Source organism: Rhodamnia argentea, chromosome 2, assembly GCF_020921035.1.
Source record: "Rhodamnia argentea isolate NSW1041297 chromosome 2, ASM2092103v1, whole genome shotgun sequence".
Taxonomy (NCBI): Eukaryota; Viridiplantae; Streptophyta; class Magnoliopsida; order Myrtales; family Myrtaceae; genus Rhodamnia; species Rhodamnia argentea.
Genome location: NC_063151.1, coordinates 25,230,315 through 25,256,605, shown reverse-complemented (window position 1 = coordinate 25,256,605; position 26,291 = coordinate 25,230,315). Strand labels below are relative to the sequence as shown.

General features: G+C 40.2%; 1 protein-coding gene and 1 long non-coding RNA gene across 5 annotated transcripts; both read right to left on the bottom strand.

Annotated features, from left to right (window-relative positions):
• Nucleotides 1-1,298: 1,298 nt before the first annotated feature.
• LOC115737469 (disease resistance protein L6-like) lies at nucleotides 1,299-26,202 on the bottom strand. Of its 4 annotated transcripts, none has more exons than XM_048273730.1 (5): nucleotides 25,502-26,202; nucleotides 4,042-4,452; nucleotides 2,714-2,995; nucleotides 1,758-2,607; nucleotides 1,299-1,409 (listed from the first exon to the last, which is right to left on the bottom strand). In XM_048273730.1, exons 1-4 carry the CDS (start codon nucleotides 26,162-26,164, stop codon nucleotides 1,804-1,806), a joined length of 2,160 nt encoding a protein of 719 aa, XP_048129687.1. In that variant the 5' UTR covers nucleotides 26,165-26,202; the 3' UTR covers nucleotides 1,299-1,409; nucleotides 1,758-1,803. The 4 variants fall into 4 exon arrangements, with proteins under 4 accessions (XP_048129687.1, XP_048129689.1, XP_048129688.1 ...); XM_048273732.1 differs by lacking the exon at nucleotides 25,502-26,202 and adding an exon at nucleotides 5,663-6,315 and having other exon boundaries at nucleotides 1,299-1,600; nucleotides 4,042-5,147; XM_048273731.1 differs by lacking the exon at nucleotides 4,042-4,452 and having other exon boundaries at nucleotides 1,299-1,600; nucleotides 25,094-26,202.
• Nucleotides 11,687-13,341, bottom strand: LOC125313755. Its single transcript, XR_007197333.1, has 3 exons — nucleotides 13,227-13,341; nucleotides 12,245-12,527; nucleotides 11,687-12,160 (listed from the first exon to the last, which is right to left on the bottom strand). It is a non-coding gene; the product is annotated as an uncharacterized LOC125313755 (long non-coding RNA).
• Nucleotides 26,203-26,291: the final 89 nt, after the last annotated feature.

The following is a 26,291-nucleotide window of genomic DNA, read 5'->3' as shown; positions in this document are numbered from 1 at the left end:
AGATAGTGATCGGGGCCTCTCGGACTCAGCCCGGAAGCTAGGCGCTCGAACCAGCAAGCCATGGAGTATCTTGACCACTCGTAAGCAGCTGACGAGTACGTTGCGAGGTTTTTTTTCCTTGCGAAATTCTCCGGCAAAGCCCGCGCCACCTCTAGTCCGAACTTGCTTGCAACTGCCACGAGAACGAGCAGAACAATGATGAACTTGCAGAAATTCATATGTTGTTTTCCTTTTTCAAACGCGAAACCAAATATTTTAATCGGTATTTCGAACTTTTGGCTGGAGACTCTGGGTTGGTTTGCTGGGTGTGCTGTGTTTGAGAGCAAGCTTGGGACGTGAGTCGGGTGGGTCAAGGAGAAGAAGTGAGAACGAGCTTGTAGGATTGCGTGTCAACTCGTGATGGTGGACTGAATCTGGTGGGTAGGGGAGGGGTTCTGGCTCCTAGTGACTGGGGCCTTGAGCACTAGGTCCTGATGTCAAGACATGGAGTCACCACGACACGCTTTGCCTTGCTCGCTCGGATAGTAATGACGACGAATACAATGCTAAGTTGTTCGCTCTCGCAAAATTCTACGGCAACACCCTCACTGCCTCCGTGCGCCAGAGGCCGAGCATCGCCGGAGCCCGAGACTAAATAGTGTCTAATAGGTACCTATGACTTTCACAATGATTATACTCATAATGAAGGTGAATTTAGATTGTTCAAATTCGGTGTTGAGATTGAGTCATCTTTTCACATAGCAACAGAGTCACCATAAAATCAGGATGAGAAAGAAAAAATTCAAAACAAAGGAGGGAACATAATGTTTTTTTTTGGTAAGGAGAGGGAACATAATGTTAACAATAATAGAAAAGCCAAAAAAAAAAAAAAATAAGAGAGGAAAAAATCCACGACATATAAACAGGAGGATTTTAATTTTTATCGATATAACATCTCACAAACAAGGACATGTCTACCAATTGGGCATTCCTACCCCGCTGTAAGTAAACCATTCAATTGGACGGCTGTCAATGTTGTCGGTCATTGGACGCAGCTTCTTTAAGCTCGAAAGACTGGAAAGCCCGCAAGCAATTTACAAGCGGACGGTTCTAGATGATGCAGATTCTCTAGCTGTCCAAGGACATGATGAAACTAAATCTGTCTTAGCCAGCATCTACAGAGGTTTAGACCAGACAAATTTCTCAAGTTTTAAAAGAGAGACCATTCGAGAGGTGACTTGACATCAAAACAGAAGCACATCTTTCCAAATTTTCACCAGTAATGATTTAAATGGTCCACTCTAACATGTTTCAATTTTTTGCCAAACGAAATTCTAGCTTGCCATTTACTCCAAGAATTATCTTTCGCGGTTCTGCAAATAATTATCCAATGACTCTATCTTCCTTGAAAGACCTTCCTCTCTCCTCCACTACATATGGGACTAGCTTAAGTAATCAATCTCCTCGCGCAAACACTAATTTAAGTGAGGCTAATGACATTTCCACACCCTTAGTAACTTCTTCCACAACCGTTGCACAACTGGCACTTCTAAGTCCTAATATTCAGCAACGAATCATGAACAAAACCTTCCTTTTCCCTTTCTTTAGAAACTCACGACTACTACAAAAGCAATTGGAGCATTAGTCATTATAGAACTTAATGTCAACATGCACGCATGCTATAAACTGAGCATTTCCACCAGGAACAAGCACAAAAAGGTCAGGACAAAACACGAAGAATAAAATATAGGGGAAGAAGAAATCAAAGGAAATTTTACCAACTGCATGAGAATATGAGATAACTCTTTCTTCTAGAGTTGGCTGTCAATATGGTCCAGACAGAGTATCCTTCCATTTCTTGTAATCGCCATCAAAGGAAGGAAAAGCCCCACATCCTTCAATCATCAAATGACACGTGTCTGGAAGACGTAGATCGGACAAATTTTGTAGGGGACAATTTTTGAGATGCAATCTCCTCAAATTCCTTAATTCTGATAGCTGAGGCAACAGTCTTATGGAACTGCATTCATGAATAGATAACGCCTCTAGCGATTTCAATTCCTCCAGAAATTGAGAATCCATTAGCTTCGGGCAACCAAACACACTCAACCGTCGGAGCCCCTTTAATCTTGCTACAGATAGCCTCTCAAGCAATTCACCATCCCTCACCTCCAAACTACAAAGCTTCTCCAGCTGCTGTCCAAGCACATCATCAAATTCTACCTCCCCCAACCGGCATTTACAAAGGCACAAACTTGATAGGTTTGCCGAGTTGGAAAAGAGTGACCTATCTATTGGTGACTCAACATCGTATAGAGTCAATTCTTCAAGACTAGATGGAAGCCCCATGAGAGATCGGGGTTTGACACAAGTTATCTCAAGAGTCCGAAGGTGAGAAAGAGTAGCCAGATTGATTGGTGGGAACATGACATCTCTCTCCGGCAAAACCATCACGCAAATTTGCAAGTGCTTCAGGCGCTCTAGTTTAGAGAGAGAGCCATCAACCACTAGCAAAGTCGTACAATCTTGAAGAACCAATCTCTTCAAATTCGAGCATTTTGAGAAGTCGGGAGTCCGTTTTAAGTTTGGGCAACGAGTGATTTGTACAACTTTCAAGTCCTCACTCATCTGGAAAAACAAACCAAGAATTAGCCAAATTAATAAAGGCAAATGGGTACGTTTCATTAGAGAGGCAAATGCGAGAAAAAGTAAACTGCACAATATGATGTTTTACCAGGCATGACCCCCATCCAGTCCAATCTTCAGTAATGTCACTTTCTGAAAGCTCGAGCACGGCTAATTTCTCCAAACATAAATTTTTCGCCTTTAATTCTGAAGGGCAACAACTCCAAGAGAGCCATGTTAACTTGGAAAGAAGATTCTCAAAGTCCCCTTCCAGGTTCCCGCCCTCTAATTCCAAGAATCTTAGATTGGGCAGCTTTGAAAATTCTTCATCCGTGAAATTGTGGACTTTGGAGAGTCCCGTTAGTCTGAGTGCTACGATTTTGTCTGTCCCCTGGTGATAGGAAAAGCATAAGCGAACATTGGAACTAGATGACAAAAATGGTGCTTTACAAAGCCTGAGCAACTTGATTATGTTAAGTAATGAAGCACACATTATCCCTTCGTACAAATCTCAACTGAGAAAAGCATGAAAAAGAGTTAATCAAGTTAATCTTTGTTCATACAGTTGGAACTAATAGTTTATACTGTATAAATCATAACAAAATTTCTAATCCAGCAGTTTAAGCAGACTCTGTCGCAAGGTGATCATAAAGTTCTTTTACTATCATTGAGTAAATCCGAAAATAAAAAAACCACCTGCATATTTAATTTTTCCGAAACATAAAAACCCTGCAACGGTTGTGCAATTAAGAAAAAATTGCAAGACCAATTTCTAACCGTGTCTTGAGTTTATAATCCAATTGCAACTCTGCAGTTCGAGACCAGCTAGGTGTGGAGTCTGTGGGGGAGCCCGGTTTACTCCAGAGCTCTCTTCATTAGGTTTCATGTATTGTTTGTATGTCAGAGATGGACCATTGACTACTAAATTCATATATTATAGGGAAGCTCTACGGGACTATACACAAAAGATTGCAGATTACAAAATTTATTACCAAATTTCTAGTAAGGTGTGGTCGACGATGTCTCATTGCAGAGTAATGTTGCTAATAATTTCCAACTTAGCTAAAAAGAACAAAATCAACCTTGAAAAGCTTTGGTAACCTAGGAAGTTGAAATCTGCATCAGTTTTCATATATTTTGTTGAACAATTTTTGTATTAAAACGTATTCCTTGAGGTGTTTGCTACTAATTACCCTCACATTGTAAGTGTAACTAATCAGCACGTTCTAGATATCTATCTAATGTTCTTACCAACAATGAACTCTTGTTTGGACCTTTTCTTTCTCTCTGGCAAAAGAAAAATTGAACAATAACATTTACCTGGGACAAAGTAACTCCACAACTGTTGTCAAATGCAGGGTCGGTTTTAGTCTAAAGTAAATAGCAAGGTTCCCGATCAAAAAAGAAAAGGGAAATAGCAAGGTCACTCTTGCTTACTTGTTTCATCTGAACGACCCTGAAGGCAATCTCCGGCTCCCACAACCTGCTCCACATTCTGGTATTATTGATATTTTCACGTCGAATAATTTCTCTACCAAAATCTCTCAGCTGGTCATGCATCCACAGTGTATCATTTTCTACTATCTTTATCAAAGACATACGAGAAAGGACAAGTACATCACTCTCCGGGAAGTAGTTGCAAGCTTTCCACATATAGTACGGGTATAGTCTTTCTTTCCCAATGAAGTAACATGCTATATCAAGAAAGATTTCTCTCTGATGATGATCTAACAGGCCATAACTGATATGTAATTTATTGAAGACTTCCTGTTTGGGCTCTGAATCTAATTTCTTTAACGTTTCTTTCCAAAACCTTTTGCTTTTGTTGCAAAGTGAGGAACCAATAACCTCAAGGGCTAGTGGAAGTCCACCTGTTTTGCTAGAAATTCTGCAGGAGATGTCATCCAGGTCATCCGGTGGGAAATCCTTCCCAAATGCATGTCTACTGAAAAGCTGAAGCGAATGTTTAGAATCCAAGCCTGTCAGTTCATAGAATTTAAACTGTCTGTCCTTCTCTTTGATTGACAAAAAGTTGATGTTCCTAGTTGTAATGATGATTTTGCTTCCTGGACCAAACCAATTGCTCTCTCCCGCTAGTTGAGAGAGTTGGTCCCAGTTATCCATGTCATCGAGAACAAGGAGAACTTTCTTATCACGAAACCTTTCTCTTATTATGTTAATCCCTTCATTAACAGAATAGAAGGTCTCCAAAGATCTGCCTTGAAAAATTTCTGATAACAACTGCTTTTGTAAGTCGATAATTCTACCACGTTGCGCAACATCGCGAACATCCAAGAGGAAGCTATATTCTTGAAATTGTTTGGAGATTCGATTGCAGACAGCACTAGCGAGAGTTGTCTTACCGATGCCGCCCATTCCATGGATGACCAGGTACGAAGCATTAGGGAGAATCTCCATTTAACAAGTCTGTGATAGCTTCCACATGATCATCAATCCCGACTAAATGCTTAGGCAGATTTCTCCTCCTTTTTATCAGCCTGGTCAAAACCTGGTCGACAATATCTTGGATGACTTGGCCTTGGCTGCCATATGGACAAGAGTCTTAGCCAAAAACAGAAGGCAGATGAACTTTGGAGTTAAGGACTATCATAGACACGAAGCTAATCAGATTTCCGAATGGGTAAGGCAATCACAGGAAATATCGCTTTTTTAAGTAAAAGGGAATCTCGACTTACTAAAATATAATCTCAACAGAAGTGTGCTTGGTAGGAGTAATTAAAACAGAAAAAAATTAAGTGAGTTATCTCTTTGAATTGTCATTGCTTCTCTTTGAATCTTTCCAAGTCCCACATCGTGTAAAAAGGAAACAAAAATTTTTCTAATACAATTTTCTGGAGAAGGAAATTGCATTCATCCTCCTGGGGCGGTAAGCAGTGTAGTATGACACAGAGGAAAGCATCACGACTCGCGTACGCATCATCATCTCAATCCAGAATCTACTTCTTTGGTGGATAAAAGTCAGGCTTTTAGTTGCTCCCAAAAAAAAAAAAAAAGAGAGAGAGAGGAAGAAAGAAAGCAAACAAGCCCAGACTCTTACCCTCTACCCTGCACGTCCCATCCACTGATATTTGCGGCCTCCAGCAGAGCGTTCCCCCATTTCAAAATATCACGGAAGCGGTGCCTCCACCTGTACTTCTTTACAGCAGACCTTGGAATTAGCCTCACATCGCGGGGAGTCACGTCATAGAAAACGGGGAGGAGCACTTTTTCATTCGATTGCCTCCTGCACTCCATCATGTATGTCAGCTCGCGAAGACACCACGCACTATATGCATAGTTTTTAGAGAAGACGGGCAGGTATATTTTGGAGGATTTGATGGCGTCCAGAAGCTCGCCTCCGATCTCTTCGCCGGCTCGGAGCTCCTCGTCATCTCTGAAAACGCGAATCCCAGCTCTACACAGGGCGTGATAGAGGAAATCGGTGAAGTTGTGGCGAGTGTCGGGGCCTCTGAAACTCAAAAACACATCGAATTCGGCCCCCGACGACGACGGCGACTCGCCGGCATCAAAACTAGTGGCCATCGTCAAAATCTTCAGCGGGTTCGACCACAGCGAGATGTGGAGTCCTTTCCGAATCTGATCTGGGATTCCTCAAAGAGGAATTAGAGGAGCAACGCAGCCGGCCAGGGATAAGGACGATGCGCTTTCGCCGTACTTTCTAGGAATAATAGAGGGTAAAAGGAGAGAAGAAGAGCGACGACTTTGACAAGTCAAGCCAATGAAAGCCCACCAGGTCAGATTAGTTGGCTGTACTGTAGACGAAGAAACACTTTCATCTGCCTTTTGGGCCGACAGTCAGGTTTATTACATATGATGTTAAGCGATGGCGTTCTTGGTCTGAACGCCCACTGCACGATGCACGCTTCGTCAGTTTGGAGATGGTCATTTGGAAGTTTCCAATTGCGCGACTCGCAAGATGTTAGTATCTCATTTAGGAACAAAATGTAATAATGACCGAGAGAGTAATTTTTTTTTTGTTGTAAAATTGTAAACATCAAAAAGCTTTTCTAGTCTCACTTTCAAGTACACAACCAAATAATTGAAAACTAATCGCTTATTGAGAAATTTTTCCGCGAAACAAATGCACGCTAAAGTAAATAAAAATATATTAGTTAGATAAAACATTGCTTTAACGAAAATAACCGTCCAAAATTTCATAGTGTACCTAACTAGAAATTCTACAAACTTGGTCTAATTACTCCCACTCCCATCGCCATATAAATTCTAATCCACCCCCTTGCCCTCTTTGCAAACCCGTCCCTTTCCTCCATTCGAAACCTCCAAAGTCGAACAAAGGGATAAGTAAAATCCCGATTTAGTAAGTGATAATCACTACATTTTATGAGATCATGTGATGGATATGCGACTTTATATATAGTACATAACAAACCCAATAACAAGAGTTTCGTATGACAGTAACTCCGTCATGCATTCTCAAAATAACTTGAATATTGCTTATATTATTTTCCATAACTTCTATGAGTCATAACACAACATAGGATGTAGTCGGCAAACATCTGTTGCTTATTAATATTATTGACATGAAAAGAAATTTTTTTCGCTGTGTCTTCCTCCTCCGTCCAACTGCTTGCCTGCTACTCCATTTAGTGGCCGCCTGCCTAGTCACTTTAGAATTCGGCTCAATCGTCTTGACCATGCAAGCAACCGCAACCTCCATCCTTGACGCTCACCGTCGCGCAATGAACATAATCACCGTGGACCGAATATCAAAAGACTACGCATTAATAAAAAAACATTGTGTTTGTACAAATTAATTTGAAGATTCCATCCCCCTCCTTTGTTAGCAAAGTTAGTAATCCATCAGATTTCCCAAGGATAGCCTGATTCATCCTCCATATGTGCCGCGCGCGCCTCTCTCCCTTTTTATTTTTTTTGGAGATTCACACTTTCCAGTGCATAGATACCAGCATCTTTTACGGATCTTGTACAATTTTTTTTTTCTATTTTTCTTTTGTGAATTGCTACTAATATAGATTTTTTTTAATTAATCCCCACTAATGTAGTTTAAGGAAAGTTATGTAAAAAATCTTAAATCTATTACATTTTTACCATTTCAATTGTAAATTTTTTAATTGTGTCAATTGAGTCCTAAAAATTTTCATGTTTTTTCAATTGAACCTTTCTGACTAATTTTGATTGGATATCGCTAAAGTGAACATCGATTGTACTATATGATATAGTCAGCATTGATATGGATAATTTTTGATATTAATTTAATTTATTTTTTATTTGTTATTTTTATTTTCTTTTCCTTCTTTACTTTTATCTTTTCCTTATTTTTTCCTTGTTTTTCCTTTTTCTTTTTGCCGGCCATCGACATTCTTCAGTGGGCAACATTACTAACACAATACGGATACAACAATGATGGTGGGTGATTTTTCTCTTTCTTTACATTTTTCCTTTCTGAGACGATGAAAATATGAACTGATTGAAGGAAATTTTCATCCAATCACCCGTTTGATTGATACGCAGGTCATTAACATCGTCCACCTGGCAAATTTAATCGAACACAAGTTTCCAGGAATAATAGAGGGTAAAGGTATAGAAGAACTTCGACGACTTAGACAAGTCAAGCCAATGAAAGTCCTCTCCAGATTAGTTGGCTGTAGAGAAGGTGTTCTCTGGAGGATCAGATGAAGAAACACTTTCATCTGACGTTGATCGAACGAAACATTGTCATATGAGCAAGTGCTTTTTAGGCATCTCCACCAGATTGTCCTCCCTCAGCAAATTACAAAATAAAAAAGGACCAGTACCACTAACATTAAAATAGGAGAACAGAAGCCAGTTTCTGACTATCTTCCGCTTGGGAAGGCCAGTCAAGCACCCCAACTTTGAAAGGTAAACCATTCAAAAGTCATCCATGGTGTTCTTGGACTGAACGATTTTCCAAAATAGGGAAAAAGAAAAAAAAAGATACTATGCTCTACCAAATAAAGCAAGTGGTAAAAGAAATATGAGTTATTGTAGCATGAGAAGAAATAATCTAAACCTGAATTAAAGGAGTTACCACAGCAATCGGAGCCTGGATTATCTTCTTCCTATCTTATCTGCAAAAATCCAGGTTATAACCGAACATTTATCAAACATTAGGTAAGTCGTCTTTTTTATCTAATCCAACCTTATTCTATCTGATAAAAAAGTGAATACGACCAAACGCAGCCTTGGCAAATTGAATGAAAAAATTCTTACATGATGTAATATATCTCGATCAGTTGCCTAAGTTTAATGCCTTTAGTGTGATAACCATCTTCCATCCCTTATAGAATTGGAGAACTTTACACCAAGTATCACTTGGAATCTAGCATTGCCGTCTGGAATTGTTAGGTTGCACCTTCAAAAGAACAATTAATTAAAGGACGAAACCTTTGGTTGTGTTTGTTTTATGGAATGATTTTCCAACCTTTAGGTGTTTGGTTCGCTATAAGTGGACGACCAATGGGAAAAAATTTCGATCAAGGAAAAACAAACTTAGGATATATTCACCAATACATGGTCTCTTCTCGCCAGATTATTCGAATATGATATCATTTATTGGGAGCACGTAGCAGAAGCCCAATACCTTCACTCGGGCGTCAAAAGGAAGCTAAGTCCGAGCCCGTCAACATATCTAGATATACCCACTTTCACTCAAAAGCTTAAGCCAAAGTATTATGAGTCAACTAGGATATATTAAAATCCGACAAAAAAATAGGATATATTAACTACTTTACACAACATCAATTCTCCGACGTGGGACTTTTATAACATAACTCATACACACATCCTAACAAAAAGAAATTGTTTGCTTAAGCTCCCTTTCCACACGCTTGCTCGCACAGAATGAAGAAGTATTCTCCCGTGAAGCTTTATGAGCATTGAGAGATTAAATTTTTTAATTATTTTCATTTTTTTCTTGGCATCCTTTTTTAGGTTGCTTTATTTTGATAATAAATAATCTAATAGTATATGCTTCATATATTAGCAATATCTTGGATAACTATTTAATATCTTATTTAGGAACAAAGTGCAAAGAGTAATTTTTGGTAAGTTGTAAACATCAAAAAGCGTTTTTAGTCTCACTTTCAAGTGTATCACCAAACAATGAAAAATTAATCGCTTCATTTTCTTTCAATGAGAAGTTTCAAATGTCGTCGGTCATCGCATGGCTACGCCTCACAATTTTGCTTGCCGTGGATTATGTCCGCGGCATGTATAAAGGCCGAACATCATTAGGTACAAAAAGTTTATCGAGTTCCATTGATTCCCATCTTTGCCAGCTTTGTCCCGTTAAGATGAAGGAGGTCAAGAGCATGCAAAAAGACACAGTCCTACAAGCTCTAAGATCACAAGCTCCAAATTACGATGTATGTGCAGAAAAATTAGAGATAAACTCACCCTTGTGTCTTTAGTTGAAGATCTTAACCCGTCTTGCTATCTTTCCTCTCATGTGTCACCGTGCGTTCACTCTCCCTTGCGTTCAAGACAACCCTCAAGATTAGCTAGAAACTCTCTCAGTAAGGGACGGTACTTCAAGGCTGTAGGCCAATTACCCGTTAGAACAACATGCCCACTTACTAACTCACCTCTCTGAAGATTTGGGTAGCTTCAGTTGATCTCCACATATGCCCTCTCCGCCTGGGCTCGGTCACCCGTCTCCAGGTGATCGGGCATGTCCACTCTCTTGAGAGCGGTCGCGACAATGTGTTCATAGACAAGTTAGTGCCGAAGGCAACACATGATGCTTCAGCTATTAATCTAGACAGAAGAAGGTGTACACTCCCAAGCATCCTTCGACTTACATTGTTAAAACAGTCCTCTCTAGAGTTGGCTGTTGGTTTCTTCAGGACGATGAGTCGTTCTTCTTTCTTCTTTGTAAAGCTCCCAATGGCTCGAGCATTTATACACCTAACAATTTATAGGTGATTGAACAGTCCTATTTTGCGGCAATTCACAACATAAGATGGTCACCTTCTGAAGCTTCTGTAAATTTGAAAGATGAGGCAACCCTTCTATAGAATATGCAGTCCTCAATTGACAAAGTTTGCAAGAATTCCAAGTCCTCCAAACCTTGCATCTCCTTTAGCAGCGAGCAACATCTCACAGACAGCAATTGCAGCTTTTTAAGCTTGAAAGACTGGAAAGCCTCACAAGCAATTTACAAGCTGACAGTTCTAGATGATGCACATTCTGTACCTGTCCAAGGACATCATGAAGAATCTCTCTTAGCCAATATTTACAGAGGTTTCACCCAGACAAATTTCTCCAGTCCGAAAAGAGCGACCATTCTAGAGGTGACTTGACATCATAGAGAGTCAATTCTTCAAGACTGGATAGAAGCCGTGTCATGGATTGTGGGTCGAGACATGTTATTGTGAGTCATTGGAGCCGAGAAAGGGAACTCAAGCTAGTCGGAGGCAAGGTGAGATTTGGAAAAATAAGGGCCATATACTCCAGTTCAAATAACCTCCCAATCCACCCTATCTTTTGACTTTGAACTTGTCCTTGGGTGACTCTTAGGGACTCATCAGTGTAATTACTTACATCAATATGAATTAACTTGGTCAATTTTGAGAGATTAGGTACAGTCTGCAATGATGAAGATGAACACTTAAGACTCAGAGGAAGCTCTGGCAACATCTGAAGTGCATTGCAATTCAATAGATGAAGTTGAAAGCTGACTGATAGTTGTAGGCAACCTCGTAACCTTGCTCCGCGACAAGTCTACTATTCTCAACAACGATAGATGCCCAATTTCACTTTGAATTTCCTCCATATCACCTCTAGCACAGATCTCTTTAAGATTCTTCAGCATTCCCATGGCCTGTGTCAACTCTCTTATTTCGTTCCCAATCTTCATACGCTTCAACCTTTTTAGAGTTTTAATGGAATCAGGTAATTGTGCCATGTTTGCTCCATACAGATCCACCTCAAGAAGTGATTCCAGTCCTCCAATCGACCCCGGCAGCTCTCTTAGTTTGCAATCAAATAAATCTATTGCCTCCAACCTATTAAGATTTCCGATGGATTCAGGTAAATCAGTAGGGCATGTTTCGCGCCAATCTAGTCCCCAAATAGACTCAGGTTATTCAATAATTCCACTAACAGACAGATCCAATTGGAGCAGTGACTTCAATTCTCCTATGGAATTTGGAAGCCTTTCAAGCTCAGGACAATGGCTCAAAGACAAGTACTCCAAACCTGATAGCTCTCCAATTGAGAGAGGAAGTTCTCGAACTTGCTCATTTTCTATCTTTAGCGTCAATAGGGATTTTAGGCCACCAATGGAGTCTAATACTAAAGGTACTACAAACACATTGTCCCTTAAAGGAAACTGCCAACGAAACAGAGAGTTCTTCCCACTAATTTCGAAGCACTTCAGACGTTCTAGCTTGCCAATCCAACTATATATCTTTTTCAAATTTTCACAATCTTTAAGGACCAACGTCTTCAAATTTAAGCACCTGGAGAAGTTGGGTGTCCTGATTAATCTTTTACAACCTGTCATATGCATGACTTTTAACTTACCATTCACCTGTGAAACAACAATATTTTGTAAGAAGACTAGGCTAGTGGTAAGATAGTGAGACAAATAATAACTCACGATATGACATCTTACCATGCATACTTCCCATCCGACCCAATCTTCAGTAATGTCGCTCTCTGAAAGCTTGAGTACGACTAAGTTCTTTAAGCAAAGCTTGTTAGCATGTAATTCTGCAGGGCAATGATGCCATGAGAGCCGTTTTAAATTTGAGCGAAGATGCTCGAATTTCTCCTACAAGTTTTCCTCCATCTAATTCAAGGAACCTCAAATTGGGAAGCCTTGAAAATTGCTCACTTGTGAGGTTGGGAAGATTGGAGAGTCCTGTGAGTTTCAGTGCCACAACATTGTCTGTTCCCTGAAGGTAGAAGGTAGCTGAATAACAGTATGTGAGCACATAAAGCATAGTAACAGAATAAGAAAATCCAGATGCCCTACATTATAAGAAAATGAATACGTTTGTAATGCAGAGAAAGAAAAGCTGGTTTCAAATACCAACCTTACAGAGATGAAAAGGAATTATAAGAGCTCTGTAAACATTTATTGTGAGATAAAGCATATTTGATGTTATTCACCTTCAGATTATTTTGAGAAGCACAAAATTTGCTTACTCATTTCATAACTGCAAACCATACAAATCTTGTACTGTGTTAATTTTACATAGCCGACTTATAAAATCGCTGATTGGTATCTACACTGTTGGCCCCAGTTCTGATTCTCCATGATAACAAAACTTGTTCAATTTGGGCCAGCATACACATCATACTAATTTATTCTCTCTGAGCAATGTATCTTTCTAGCAAAGCAAACATCACGTTAATTTTGTTATCAGCAATGACAATACAATGTCATCGATATTATTCTAATTATGTGAATGAAGTCACTCCAACTTTGGTTTGAATTGAAACTCAAATGGTAAAATTGCTGCTGGTATTCTTGATTGGGCAAAAAAAATCATCTTCTTCTCCTATGTGAAATGAGGACAGATTCTGCATAAACAGGAGCACCAGACATAGGTTGCATGTTCCATGAATAAATAGTTGTGGCTATGACTTACCTTGTTGAACTGAACTACTTCTAAGGCAAGCATAGGACGCCATAGCCTGCTTTGCTTTCCAGAAATTTGGAGGCACTCACTCCGAACAATTTCTCTTCCAAGATCCCTGATTGGGAAAATTTCACAAGCTTTCCACATACAATGGGGATGATTTGCTGCTTCACCAATGAAGTAACATGAATATCAAGAAAAATTTGTTGTTGCTCATATTCTAGTTCTTCGTAACTTATCATCAACTTTTATTGAACATCCTTGTCGGGCACTTGCCTTAACGTCTTCGACTTGTCTTTCCATATTACCTTACTTTTGCAATGGAGATACGAACCTATAACTTCAAGAGTCAAAGGCAGTCTTCCCATAGCTTTCACAACTTCCTTTGAATTACCGTCAAAATCATGCGGAGGGGTGATTCACTTTCAAATGCGTGCTTACTGAAAAGTTGAAGAGCATGGTCAAATTGCATCTCTTTTACCTCATAGAATAGAAATCTCTGGAATGTGCTCAGATGATGTCATTTGGGTTTTCGGCGTTAGCTACCAAGAAATGGATGTTCCTGGTTGCAACTATAATTCTGCTTCCTACACCAAACCAACTGGTCTTGCCAGCCAGTTTCATGATCTGGTCCCTCTTATCCACGTCATCAAGTACAACTAGGATTTTCTTCTGGCAGAATCTCTCTTTCATCATCTTGATTCCATCATCAGTTTCAGAAACTTTTACTGATATAAGGTCGAGAACATAACATAATAATTTCTTTTGAGATTCTAGAATATCATTGTCGCCAGATGATTGCTGGATATTAGAAAGAAAGTTGCAACTTTGGAACTGAGGTACATTTACTTGAAAACAGTCTTGGCAAGAGTCGTCTTTCCTATGCCTGCCATGCCATGGATTATGACAAAACTTACACCAGAATCAACTCCATTATGTCTTCCATTCGATCGTCAATTCCCACCAAGTCATTGTGCAAGTTAGGTTGTCTTATCCTTAACTTACTGGCAAGCTCTTCCGTAACCAGTCTTATAAGTTCATCTTGGATGCCACATTAGTGCAACTGTCCCAAGTTGGAGCAGTTGAGAAAACACAGATAGCTATAGCACATCATGCGCTCGTGGGTTTTCTGTAAAACTTAAAGGGCAGGAAGAGGCAACAGGTGTTTGGATAAATGAAACATATATATCACAACCAAATTATTTCTCACTCCTCAAGGCATGAAGATTGGTTTCGATTATTGGGAAAAGTGGTTTTCAACAAACAAACAGCAGGTCCTTACCAAAAAAAAAAAAAAAAAACAAACAGCAGGTTTTTCCGTCTTTTGGTGCCTTTTGTTATGTAAGGTTCTATACTTGAAGTTCCTCTTCAATGCAACATGATAGGTTAGATCTCACGCACCCGAGTAGTTGCACCTTGTAAGATGATTGATTGGGTGCGGATTCTCCCTTTCAAGTAGAATCTCCCACAAAACAACAGAGAAATATGATACGACATTACTAGATTTTCATCACTACGAACTTCATTTTTCATCTCAATATTGTCAAGTATTTAAGAGACTCGAACTTGATTGTATAAGCCTCTCAGGTTTAGATGCATCAGTAGTATAGACGTGTTCAATACCCATTTCTCTTTCTTGCCAAACTAACAGCATTCCATAATTTGGAATGTTCTCCTTTTATGATTTGCGTTACGTAACAGAGCAGGAAAAAAAATGACCTTGATCCGCTCCGTCGCCTGTTCAGAAGGAGAGAAGGCAGATCCCCGGCGAGCACAAGGAGCGATCCCTCCACGACTGATAGTGGTGAATCGGCATCATTGCCCGAGAGGAACTATGAAGTGTTCCTGAGCTTGAGATGGCCCGATGCGGCCATCGTCCGTGCTGGCATCCGCGTCTTCATGGACGACGAGGAGCTCCATACCAGTGAGGAGTTCCGCGGAGAGCTTCTGAGAGGGGTCACCAACTCCAAGATTTACGTGCCTATCTTCTTCCGAGGCTATGCTTCGAGCAGATGGTGTTTCTGCGAACCCACTTTCATGATCAGAGTGCAGGAGGAAGAAGAGTGAGAAGGTGAACTTGCCCATCGTGGGTGCGTGGGATGTGAGGCTCAAGACAGGGACGTACCGTGATGCCCTGCGAAAGCACGAGAGAGAGAGTCAGGTAAGGACGTAGTGAAGCAGTGGGAGGCAGCTCGAAGAAAGGTGACCAGAATCAAGGGTTGGAACTTGAGCGATCATGGGTTATGTTGAAAACTCCAGCACTTTCATGTCTGCTTGCAGATGATCTTTTAATGTTTCCTTTGTATTAGTTCAAACGTTAGTATTCGCTCTATGAGCAGTCAATCTTGCTTGATCCCATGTAAGAAAGGTGGCAATGTGATGGACCAAACTCTAGAACAATGTTGCTCTGGCCAAAAGAAGAGAATGCGGAACACTACAGGAGCTGCTACTACGACTACAAGTGCATCTATGCTTGCGGTGTTTACAGAGTAGTGTAAAATCTGGATCTCTTAGAAAGGGGAAAGTGACAAGGAAGCTTTCCATTTGATCATTTTGACATGAGAAATTGCATCATTGGGAATATAGTTAGAGACTTATAGTACCTATAGTGTTTGTGCATACTCTGCAAGCAACTATAGTTAAAAGGAAAGAACTGTCGCATGGGATGGCAACTCAAGTGAGATGTAATCTATCTTGTTCGATTAGTTTGTTCAAATCTAGAGGAGCCTTTGTTTGCCCCCCACACACGCCGTTATGCTTGCATGTACTGTATACTATCTATTTGTCGTTTCTTAACTTGAGATGGTTGCATGTATATGGTAGCTTAGATAAACTCATAGGGCTTATTTTGGAAGAGGTGTTCAGTAAGTTGAGAATAACACAACTAAACGTGCGCAATGACTTGGTGGGGATTTGTGATCCAATGGAAGCCATCAAGGAGTTGTTTGGCCAAGCTGCTTCTGGTGTACGATTTGTTGTGACTCACGGCATGGGTGGTGTTGGAATGACAACTCTTGCCAAGGCTATCTTTGAACAAATGTATTCTCGGTTTCAAGAACGTTGCAGCTTTCTTTCAGATGTTCGGCACTCATCCCATAACGATGGCATTCTCAACTTGCAAAAGGAATCATTATGTGACATTCTTGGCGTTAGATCCATAACGCTGTTCATGCCAGGCTAAGTTTACATGGCAGAGGATAACAATTTCTCAATGCAGGTGTGTATCCCACTCCAATATGCTGACCCATCTTTTGGTGGGTTTGCACCTGCTGCTTATGGGCCACAGGCAATGGTTAGTAGCCAATGCATAATACCACTTTTTTGTTCTTCTTCTTGCTAAAAGCTGTGCAAAATCAACCCTATCAAAGAGAGATAATGTGAGAAGAAAGTCCTAATTGTTCTTGATGACATTGATGACAGGGAGCAGCTCAAGAAACTAGCTGGCCAGTCCAGTTGGTTTGGTCCGAGAAGCAGAATTATTATCACAACCAGGAGAATCCCTTTCTTGGCATCTGATGATGAAAGCCCAAGTGAGACGATCCCAGCACATCCTGGAGATTTCTATCTTTATGACATGAAGGAATTGCGGCCTAACCATGCTCTTCAAATTTCAGTAAGCATGCATTTGAAAGACTCACCTCCACCTGATTATAGGGATATTTCATGGAGTGACAGTCACCGGAGGACTTCCTTTGACTCTCGAGGTTGTAGGTTTATATCTTTATGGCAAAAACATGATAATATGGACAGACACGTGGAACAAGTTACAGAAAGTGCACCACGATGATGTCCTAAAAAAGCTGATCGTAAGTTATGAAGAATTAGAGGATGATCAATGACAAATCTTTCTCGATATTGCATATTACTTCATTGGTGAAGAAAGAGTCCTACAAATTATGTGGAAGTTTTGTGATTTTTACCCAAAAAGTGGAATACTTGTGCTTATTTCAGTTTTCTTTGATAAAAATTATTGACGGGGATAAACTATGGATGCACGACAAACTCAAAAGATCTCAGCAGAGAGATAATTCGACAGGAGTGCCTCCAAGATCCAGGAAAATGTAGCAGATTGTGGTGTCCGACAACTCCTTTGATGTAGTTACAAGCAAAGTGGTAAGTCATATTCAGGGCTATTTCCTCTCGGAAGAAAAAAAATGCAGTAGTTCAAAAAGATCCTGTGCATGTGCTCTTCTCTGTTATTTTGCTTTTACAGCTTACAGATTGCTAACTTTTATTGACAGGGAATAGACAATGTTATAACTCTCAAACTTGCAGTACTTATGTGACCAAAAAAAAAAAAAAAGAAATTTGCAGTACTCCATGTAGAGCATAACTTTAACGAATGAAGAATTTTCCAGGCTGCCCAACATAAGGTTTCTTAAATTAGACGAAGGAAACTTATTTGTAGACTTTACGAGTCTTCTCTTGAAGTTGACTGGCTCTGTTGGCACCGTTGCCCTTTATATTTATATGCCACCAATTTGTGTTTAAGAAGCTTAGTAGTGCTCAAGCCGTCGAGAAGCGACATTACTGATGACTGGGTTGGCTGGTGGCCATGCATGGTACATATCATGTCATACTATATCTGTGTCACATTTGTCTCCCCACATCTTTACACTTGCTTCTAACAGTCTGTTATATTTACAGAGCATTGCTAAGTTGAAAGTTGTACGTCTCTCAAGCTGCAATCGTATTAACAAGACACCTGACTTCTCTTCATGCTTACATCTGAAGAGATTGGTTTTTGAGAAGTGTGAATACTTGGCACGTGTAGATGGCTGTATCAATAAGCTAGAGCACTTGAAGCTCTTAGAAATCACCGCGACTTTGAGATTGGAGAGTCTGTGGCCCAGAGTTCATGATTTTAAACCTATACTTCCTTTTAGTTTACCTGAGAACTAGGTGGTCTGGAGTCCCTTTTGATGCTGAATATCGAAAATAAGCAAGTGCAAGAACTTACACCCTCAGTAGGAGATATATTGGGCTTGGAGTACCTGTCTTTGAGTGGAGGTAAGGAGTTCAGAAAACTTCCAGATTCCATTAGGGGACTAAAATCACTACTTGAGATGGATCTATCAATCACGGGGATAGCAAATATACCTGATTCTGCAGAAAATCTCAAAATGCTGAAGGTAATAAAGCTGCTACCGGACTCAGTGAGCGGACTAGAATCACTGCGCAAGTTGGAGTTGTCTAATACAAACATCACAGGATTACCTGACTCCATTCGAAACCTTAAGGGGTTGGAGGGGATAGATTCGTTTTATTGCAGGATAAGAAGGCTACCAGACTCAATTGGAGGACTGGAATCCCTGCTTAAGTTGATAATGGATGAAGGTTCAATAACAAAGTTACCGGATTCCATTAGAAATCTGAAAAAGCTGAAGTGCTTTAACGGCTGGGAAAAATCTTACAGAGATACCAAAGGCCATAGGAATGCTGAAGAGTAGAGTTACATGTTGGTTGTACGACGGAGGAAATTCCAAGTGAAATTGGGCATCTATCCTCTTTGAGCATCCTAGACTTATCAGGTAGCAAGGTTAGGAGATTGCCGACAAACATCGGTCAACTTTCTCATCTCAAGAAGCTTATTTTATGTGCCTGCAATGGTCTTCAAAAGTTGCCAGAGCTTCCTGAGAGTTCGACAAAGTTAGAGTTGCCGTCTTTGTCGTTGGAGATAGTCCCTGACCTGTCAAACATGACTAATCTAGTTCTTCTGAAGATAATTTGTGGCATTTACGAGCCAGTGATCACTCAAGGATGTCTAGTTACACCAAGAGCATACACAAAAAGACACCCTTCTACAAGCTCCAAATTACTTATGTGCAGACAAATTAGAGAGAAACTCACCATTGTGTCTTTGGTAGAAGATCTTAACCTTTCTCTCTCTTTCTCTCATGTGTGTCCCTGTGCGTTCACTCTCTTGCCTTCAAGACAACTCTCAAGATTCTTGTTTTCCCATGAATTGAGAATATCTTTACGTGCACAAACAAGGGCTGCGCATCACAAGCAGTTCCCTTTCTATGTATTGCATTCATGATCCCTTATTTGAAGTCCGAAAGACTGGTAATTTAGTTTAAATGTGCTGGCGTAATCACCTTTAAGTTGAATTTTTGGAGTCTCGAAGGCTGCTCTCTCTCTCTCTCTCTCTCTCTCTCTCTCTCTCTCTCGTGAGCCTTAACTCATTGTTGCTTTTGTCTTGTTTAGCAAACTCCACAAAAAGAGAAACAGAGAGGGGAGTCTGCAAGCGCTGCAAATGCAAAGCTGCTGCATGAATGTGAAATTCTTCAAAACCGGCTTCAAGAATGTAGCGTTAATTTCCTTAGTGAAGAAGAAGATAAGTTGATTGTGGATACCTCTTCACCGTCTGATGCAACAGATCTACTGATAACATCTGATAATCGAATTGGCCTCCTCCTTGCAGATGTATTGTTTGCATTTCAGAATTTTAACTTCTGTTTTGCTTGTATTCTATTTGAATCTTAATTTTTGGTGTCTGCTCAAATCGACCTCAGCGCCCCCATATAGACCCCTTCTTCTTGTTCTAGATTCAAGTATGCCATCCGTTATATCACCTCCTGAATTCATCTTCCTGCGATTCAATAAAAACCTGAACCTTATATAATGAATGGAGCGTTGTTCAACTTATGCTGTGAATTGAATCAGTGTTCTCTAATTCATTAAGTCAAGGATACCAAGTTCTTGAAGTTTTCCTGCCTTATGTGATCTTGACCGCATCACTTACCTGGCAGTTATCATGCTGACCTGTGTCCATTATCAGGCCCAACTCCTCGCTCAAGATGTAGAAAATGCTGTTGTAAAAGTGGATGAGACTCGGAATGGCAATGACGGCAAAGGGAGGACAAGTGACGATGAATTGAGGAAGAGGGTGACGGACATGGTCATTGACAATGCAACATTAAGGAAACAAGCGAATTCAGTAATCCGTTGTGCTTTAAATATGTATGCCCAAGCCGAAGAAAAGGATGAAGATGATGAAGAAGTCCCTTTGCAAAAAACAGTTTTAAGCAAGTTTTTACAGAGATGATGTGAATTATGATGACCACGGATGGTGGGTCTTTTGTCCTAGTAGAATTAGCAGCAGCTGCTTGTATATTTGTGCTGGTATTAAATGAGATTGCCTCTGCTGCAGGCTGGTTCCCTTTGTCACGTAAGGCGATCATTTTTCGCACTGTATCCTTCCTCTTGTGAAATTTATTCTTCGATTGACATTTCCTCCAGAACAAGAACAGCTTGCTCATATAAAAAATACCAACGCTCCACATTTCATGAAGTGGGAGCTTTGGATGTACATACTTCTAAGAGTGTTGTACGGCTGCAGATTCAAAAGGGCAATTGAAAAAAAGAGGCAAGCGCTAAAAAAGGAATTATCGTTTATAAGAATTCTCTTCCATCGTTTTTGTTATCCTCTTGTCCTGAGCTTATAAACTCTTGATTACATCTCTCACTGGATCATCCTAAAGATCATATACGACTAGAGCAATAAAAGTATTCAGAAGATGCTAGGATTGCCAAATTCCAATGCAAGCGTATGAACGAAGATGTACGCCCAACGTGCAAAAGAATCGCCTCTGCCAATCATATCGACTTGCTTATACCTCTTAAATCACATCATCGATGGCATTAGTTTGCCATCATACCCGATGCAAATAGTGGATCGCATTAGCCTTAACTGCCAATCAGTGATTTGTGATTGCCAAAGTCTAGCCTCACGCACTGGTTTCTACATCAAATCAGTTAGCAATCAAAACCATGCGTCGTTCAAGAGAAGAGTGTGTAACAATCACTAGTGGTATCATGACTTACATTCTTGCTAGTCCTCGCAAAAAGATAACATAAGAAAAAGGGAGTGAAGTACTATGCCAATTATGATGGCCAATGGACCTCCGTCCTGGTTGGGTACCCTGAACCGCGATAATCCTCCGCAGGAGCTGCAAAATTTAATTCTCCAGAGTCATACATGCATACGCGCCAGAGCAACATTGTGAACCAGTAGAGTAGACCTCAAATTTTGCATACGGTTTCGCTCTATAGTTACGGCAATTACGTAACCTTTGTTACGTAATTATTGCAGTTAATCTCTTTCAAGCGTGCACGAGGAGGAATCCTTAAATATAAATAATATAGAGTACGATGGGATTTAAACTGGGACGCAAACTTGTTTGTGTTGCCTCTTTGGTGGTGTCCGAGAGCGGACATAGCATCTCCCACTCCTTTTTGATACGAATTGCTGCCGTGCTACACCTGCAGAATGAGCATATCCATGGGAAGTCATTCAATTTTACGGTGTTCAGATACAGGACAGAAGTGAGAGCACCAATGCTTAGTGCTGCGGGGGTTAGTCACTTAGCAAAAGGCATTCGTTTCCTAATGCCGCATCATCTACCATCAAATGCGCTGCCATAGCGGTTGATTTTACTTTTTAAGTGCATTCAACTTTCTATAATTGGCATAGTACTTTACTCCTATAGAGCCAGTCACCAAAGCCCATTTTGCTGACTTCTTGGCCACGTGGAATAGGGTACAGTGAGTGACCCAACTTACCACATGACCATTTTTTATACTTAAAATCCGATCAAAGTATTCCTCCATCCAGGCTAATCAGAATTTCAGATTTCATCTTGGAACATAGAGTAATTTGTTGGTTTTAAAATAAGAAAAGAAAGAGACGTGACCTTGATGGAATTGGAAATTACCAATTGCGAGACAAAAAAGGGGGTAAATGGAGAGAAATGAAAATGGAGAACATAAGTTGATAACAATGTAGTCCCATTTAGATTATAATCGCATTTAAGGATAGGCATAACATATGTTTGGTTAGCATTTCGTTGTCGTTAATTAGCTAGTCTTTTCATTCTATTTGATTCATAGTCATTATGCATCTAGGTTAGGGTACTTGCTCACAGGATTCCCCGTCACGGGGTATCATAATAAGGCCATGTTTTGTTATTACCCGATAAGGCTAGGGTATTCTATCTCCATACTCTCTTTCATCTCTTTCTTACAACATTGTTTGCGATTGTTAATTATTTGATTGCGCACTTATGCATGGTCACGGTTGATTTTACATCTCGGAAACGCTAAAGAGAAAAAAAGGAGCTTATAATGACAGAAGCCCATAATTTTCAATATAGTCGTGTGTTCATCTATCTAATCAAGTCCTCCTAGAGCACTCGGGTGATTTTTACTTCTTAAGTACATTCAACTTTCTATAATAATATTATTAACCTCTTAGTAATCGTACATTTCGACTTTCTACGATAACGTAAGTGTTAATTACATTACAAATCGTGAATAAGACCTTTCTTTTCCCTCTCTTTCGAAATCCACGATTTTTACAAAAGCGATTGGTGCTTCAATTATTTTAAGGCTTAAGGTGAACAGGCATGCATGCATCCTATAAAATGAATATTTTTAATTGAACTAATAGAAAATAGCTCGAGGGAAAAAAAATACACTAATAAAATTAGGGGAAGAAGATACCAAAGGAAATTTTACCGACAGTATGAGAATATGAGATGGTTCTTTCTATGCCGACTGAGTATCCTTCCAATCTCTGTAATAGCCAAAAAATTATGATGAATTCCCGCATCCAACAATGTGCAAACGACACATGTCTGGGAGGCATAGAGTGGGCAAATCTAGCAATGGACAAAAACGGAGATCCAACTTCCGTAGCTTCTTTAATTCTGATAGATCGGGCAACCTTCTTAAGTCACTGCATTCTTGAATCTTCAATGACTCCAGCGATTCCAATTTCTCCATACCTTGAATCTCCACTAGTCCCGGGAATTGATACAACTCCAAGCTTTGGAGCCCCTTTAACGTCGATACGGATAGCCTCTCAAGCACATTTTCAAATTCGATCTCCCTTAGGCCACAATTCCAAAGGCTTAAATGGGCTAGATTTGTCAAGTTGAAAAAGGGAAACCTTTCCATCGGTGATTTGAGATGGTATAGAGTCAAATTCTCGAGACTCGACGGAAGCCCTATCAAAGATCGGGGGTCAACCTGAATTTCAAGAACCTGAAGCTGAGAAAGAGTAGCCAAATCGGTAGGAGGAAACGTGACATATTCCCAGTACCCAAAACGTGAGGCTCTCAACTTTTTAAGATTCTCCAACATCCCTATCGCCTTTGGTAGCTCTCTTATATTACTCCATTTTGCATCTAGAATTTCCAATCGTTTGAGATCCCCAATACAAGCAGGTAGTTCTATGATATGCGAGTACGCCAAATTTAGCTCAATCAAGGACTCTAGCCCTCCTATCGAGTTCGGTAGCTTCTTTATCGGAGTCCCACAAAGCCTCATTTTCGTCAACATTTTAAGATCTCCGATAGAATGCGGCAACTCTGTGACTTGTATGCTATCCAAGTTCAATTCAAGCAGTGATGTCAATTTTCCAAGAGAGTCTGGAAATTTTCCAAGTGTACACTCACATAAAGACAAATACTTCAAATGCGTCATCTCTCCAGTGGAATGATGTAGTTCTCGAACACACACACCTCTTAATTCTAGCCTTGACAGGGATCTTAGACCACCTAATGCAGAAGGTACGGGCAAAAGGTCGGCATTAGGATCCCCCCGGTGTATCCTAAACGTTCCCTCGATTTCCAAGTGCTGCAGTTGCTCTAGTTTAGAGATCGAGCCATCAATCACTAGCCAGCGTGAACAATGACGAAGAACCATTCTTTCCAAATTCTTGCATTCCGAGAGGTCAGGAATCCTTTTCAAGGTTCGGCAAAAATCGAGATGGATAACTTTCAAGTTCTCGCTCACCTAGAAAAACAACCAAGGATAATCCAAGTCAAGAAAGGCAAATGGGTAAGCAAATGGCAAAAAAAAAGTAAACTACGTGTTATATAATGTTGTACCAGGCATGGCCCCCATCCGGCCCAATTTTCAGTAATGTCAGAGAGCGAAATCTCGAGCACGGCTAATTTCTCGAGACATAGATTTGTTGCGTCCAATTTCCGAGGGCAATTTTTCCAACGGAGCCATGTTAACTCGGAAAGAAGATTCTTAAAGTTCCCTACCAAATTCCCGCCCTCTAATTCCAAGAATCGTAAATTGGGCAGCTTTGAAAATTCTTCACTTCTGAAATACTGCAGATTGGGCAGTCCCGTTAGTTTGAGTGCTACAATTTTGCCCGTCCCCTGTGATAGGAAAAGCACAAGTAAGCACATTTGAAGTGGATGACAAACATGGTATTGTACAAGTCTGAGGAACTCGATTATATTCAGTAATGAAATACAAATTATATATTGATTCGTACTGATCTAAATCGAGACAATCATAAAAAAAAGAACTAATCAAGTTGATTTGACTTGTTCATTCCACTGAGGAAAAATTCCTTATACTATATAAAGCATAATAATATTTCTAATCCATCAATTTAAGAGAATTATCGTAGTCAGATGGTAACAGAGAATGTTATTATCACAGTGTAAAACCCTTTGATAGAAAATACTGCCTGTATATTTAATTCCTATGAAAAGTAAAAAACCTGCAACGGCTTTGCAATTAAGAAAAAGTTATCAGATCCAATTGCGAATCTCTTGATCGAAACCCTGCTTGGTCTAGAGCGTGTCAAAGCCGGGTTACAGCAAAGCATAATAATATTTCCAATCCATCAATTACTTTCTCGTTGTAAGGGTAACCTATCAAACACTACTTCAATGTGATATGTGATATTATAATCGTTAGTGAACTCTTATAGAAACCTTTTTCATTTCTCTTTGCCAAAAGAAAAATTGAGCAAAAAAATTTACTTGCAAGAATTTAACTACACAACCGTTGGTAAATGCATGTCGATTTTCCCCCCGGTGAAAATAGCAAAGGTGACTATAGCTTACCTCTATCCGCTGAACCACCTTCAAGGCAATCTCGGGCTCCCACAACCTGCTATGGTTTCCGCGTTCATCGTCTTCAAGTCGTATAATTTCTCTTCCGAAATCCCTAAGCTGGTCATGCATCCATAGCATATCATCTTTTTCTATCTTTATCAAAGACATACGAGCAAGGACGAGTAAATCGACTTTTGGGAAATAGCCGGAAGCTTCCCACATATAGCACGGGTGGAGCATGCCTTTTCCAATGAAGTAACAAGCGATGTCAAGAAAGATCTCTTTCTGAGCACGATCTAATATGTCATAGCTGATCTTTAATTTTTTGAAGACGTCCTGATTGGGCATTGAATCTAATTTGCTCAACGTGCCTTCCCAAGTCCTTCTGCCTTTGCCGAAAAGTGAGGAACCAATAACCTCGAGAGCTAATGGAAGTCCACCTGTTTTGTTGGTAATTTTGAGCGAGATATCTTCATATCGAAGTGGTGGGGAATCCATCCCTAAGGCATGTTGACTAAAAAGTTTAAGAGCATCAGAAGAATCCATTTCTGCCATTTCATAGATTTCATACTCTTTAGAACGTGCTTGGTTCCAACTACTCTCTGCATCCTCATCTTTGATTGGCAAAAAGTTGACGTTCCTCGTTGTAATGATGATTTTGCTCCCTGGACCAAACCAATAGCTCTTTCCGGCTAGTTTAGAGAGCTGGTCCTGCTTATCCACGTCATCAAGAACAAGTAGAACTTTCTTATAACGAAACCTTTCGCTAATTATGTTGATCCCTTCGTCAGAATTGTGGATCTCTGGAGATCCACAGTAGAGAATTTCTGACAACATCTGTTTTTGCAAGTCAATAATTCTACCACGCTGCGCAGATTCGCGAACATCCGAGAGGAAGCTACAGCCATCAAATTGATTGGAGATTCGATTAAAGACGGCACTTGCGAGAGTTGTCTTATCGATACCGCCCATTCCGTGAATGACCACGTAAGGGACATCACGAGTTAAAATGTCCATGACAGCTTCCACTTGATCATTGATCCCCACTAAATGTTCGGGCAGATTTCTCCTCCTTTTCATTAGCTTTTTCCAAACCTCGTCAAATATAGCGTTGATGATTTCACCTTCACCATGGCTGCCATATTGAAACAAGAATTTTAGCGTGAAACAGATGGTAGATGAAGTCTACAGTTGAGTGGCTCAGGGA

What these genes read in the sequence shown, in the direction of transcription:
- LOC115737469 (XM_048273730.1), bottom strand. Translation starts at nt 26,164, where the DNA reads ATGAAAAGGAGGAGAAATCTGCCCGAACATTTAGTGGGGATCAATGAT. An exon ending in GGGTCGTTCAGATGAAACAA is followed by an intron (nt 2,996 to 4,041) that starts GTAAGCAAGAGT and finishes TCCTATCACCAG; the next exon opens with GGGACAGACAAAATCGTAGC. An exon ending in CTGGATGGGGGTCATGCCTG is followed by an intron (nt 2,608 to 2,713) that starts GTAAAACATCAT and finishes TTGTTTTTCCAG; the next exon opens with ATGAGTGAGGACTTGAAAGT.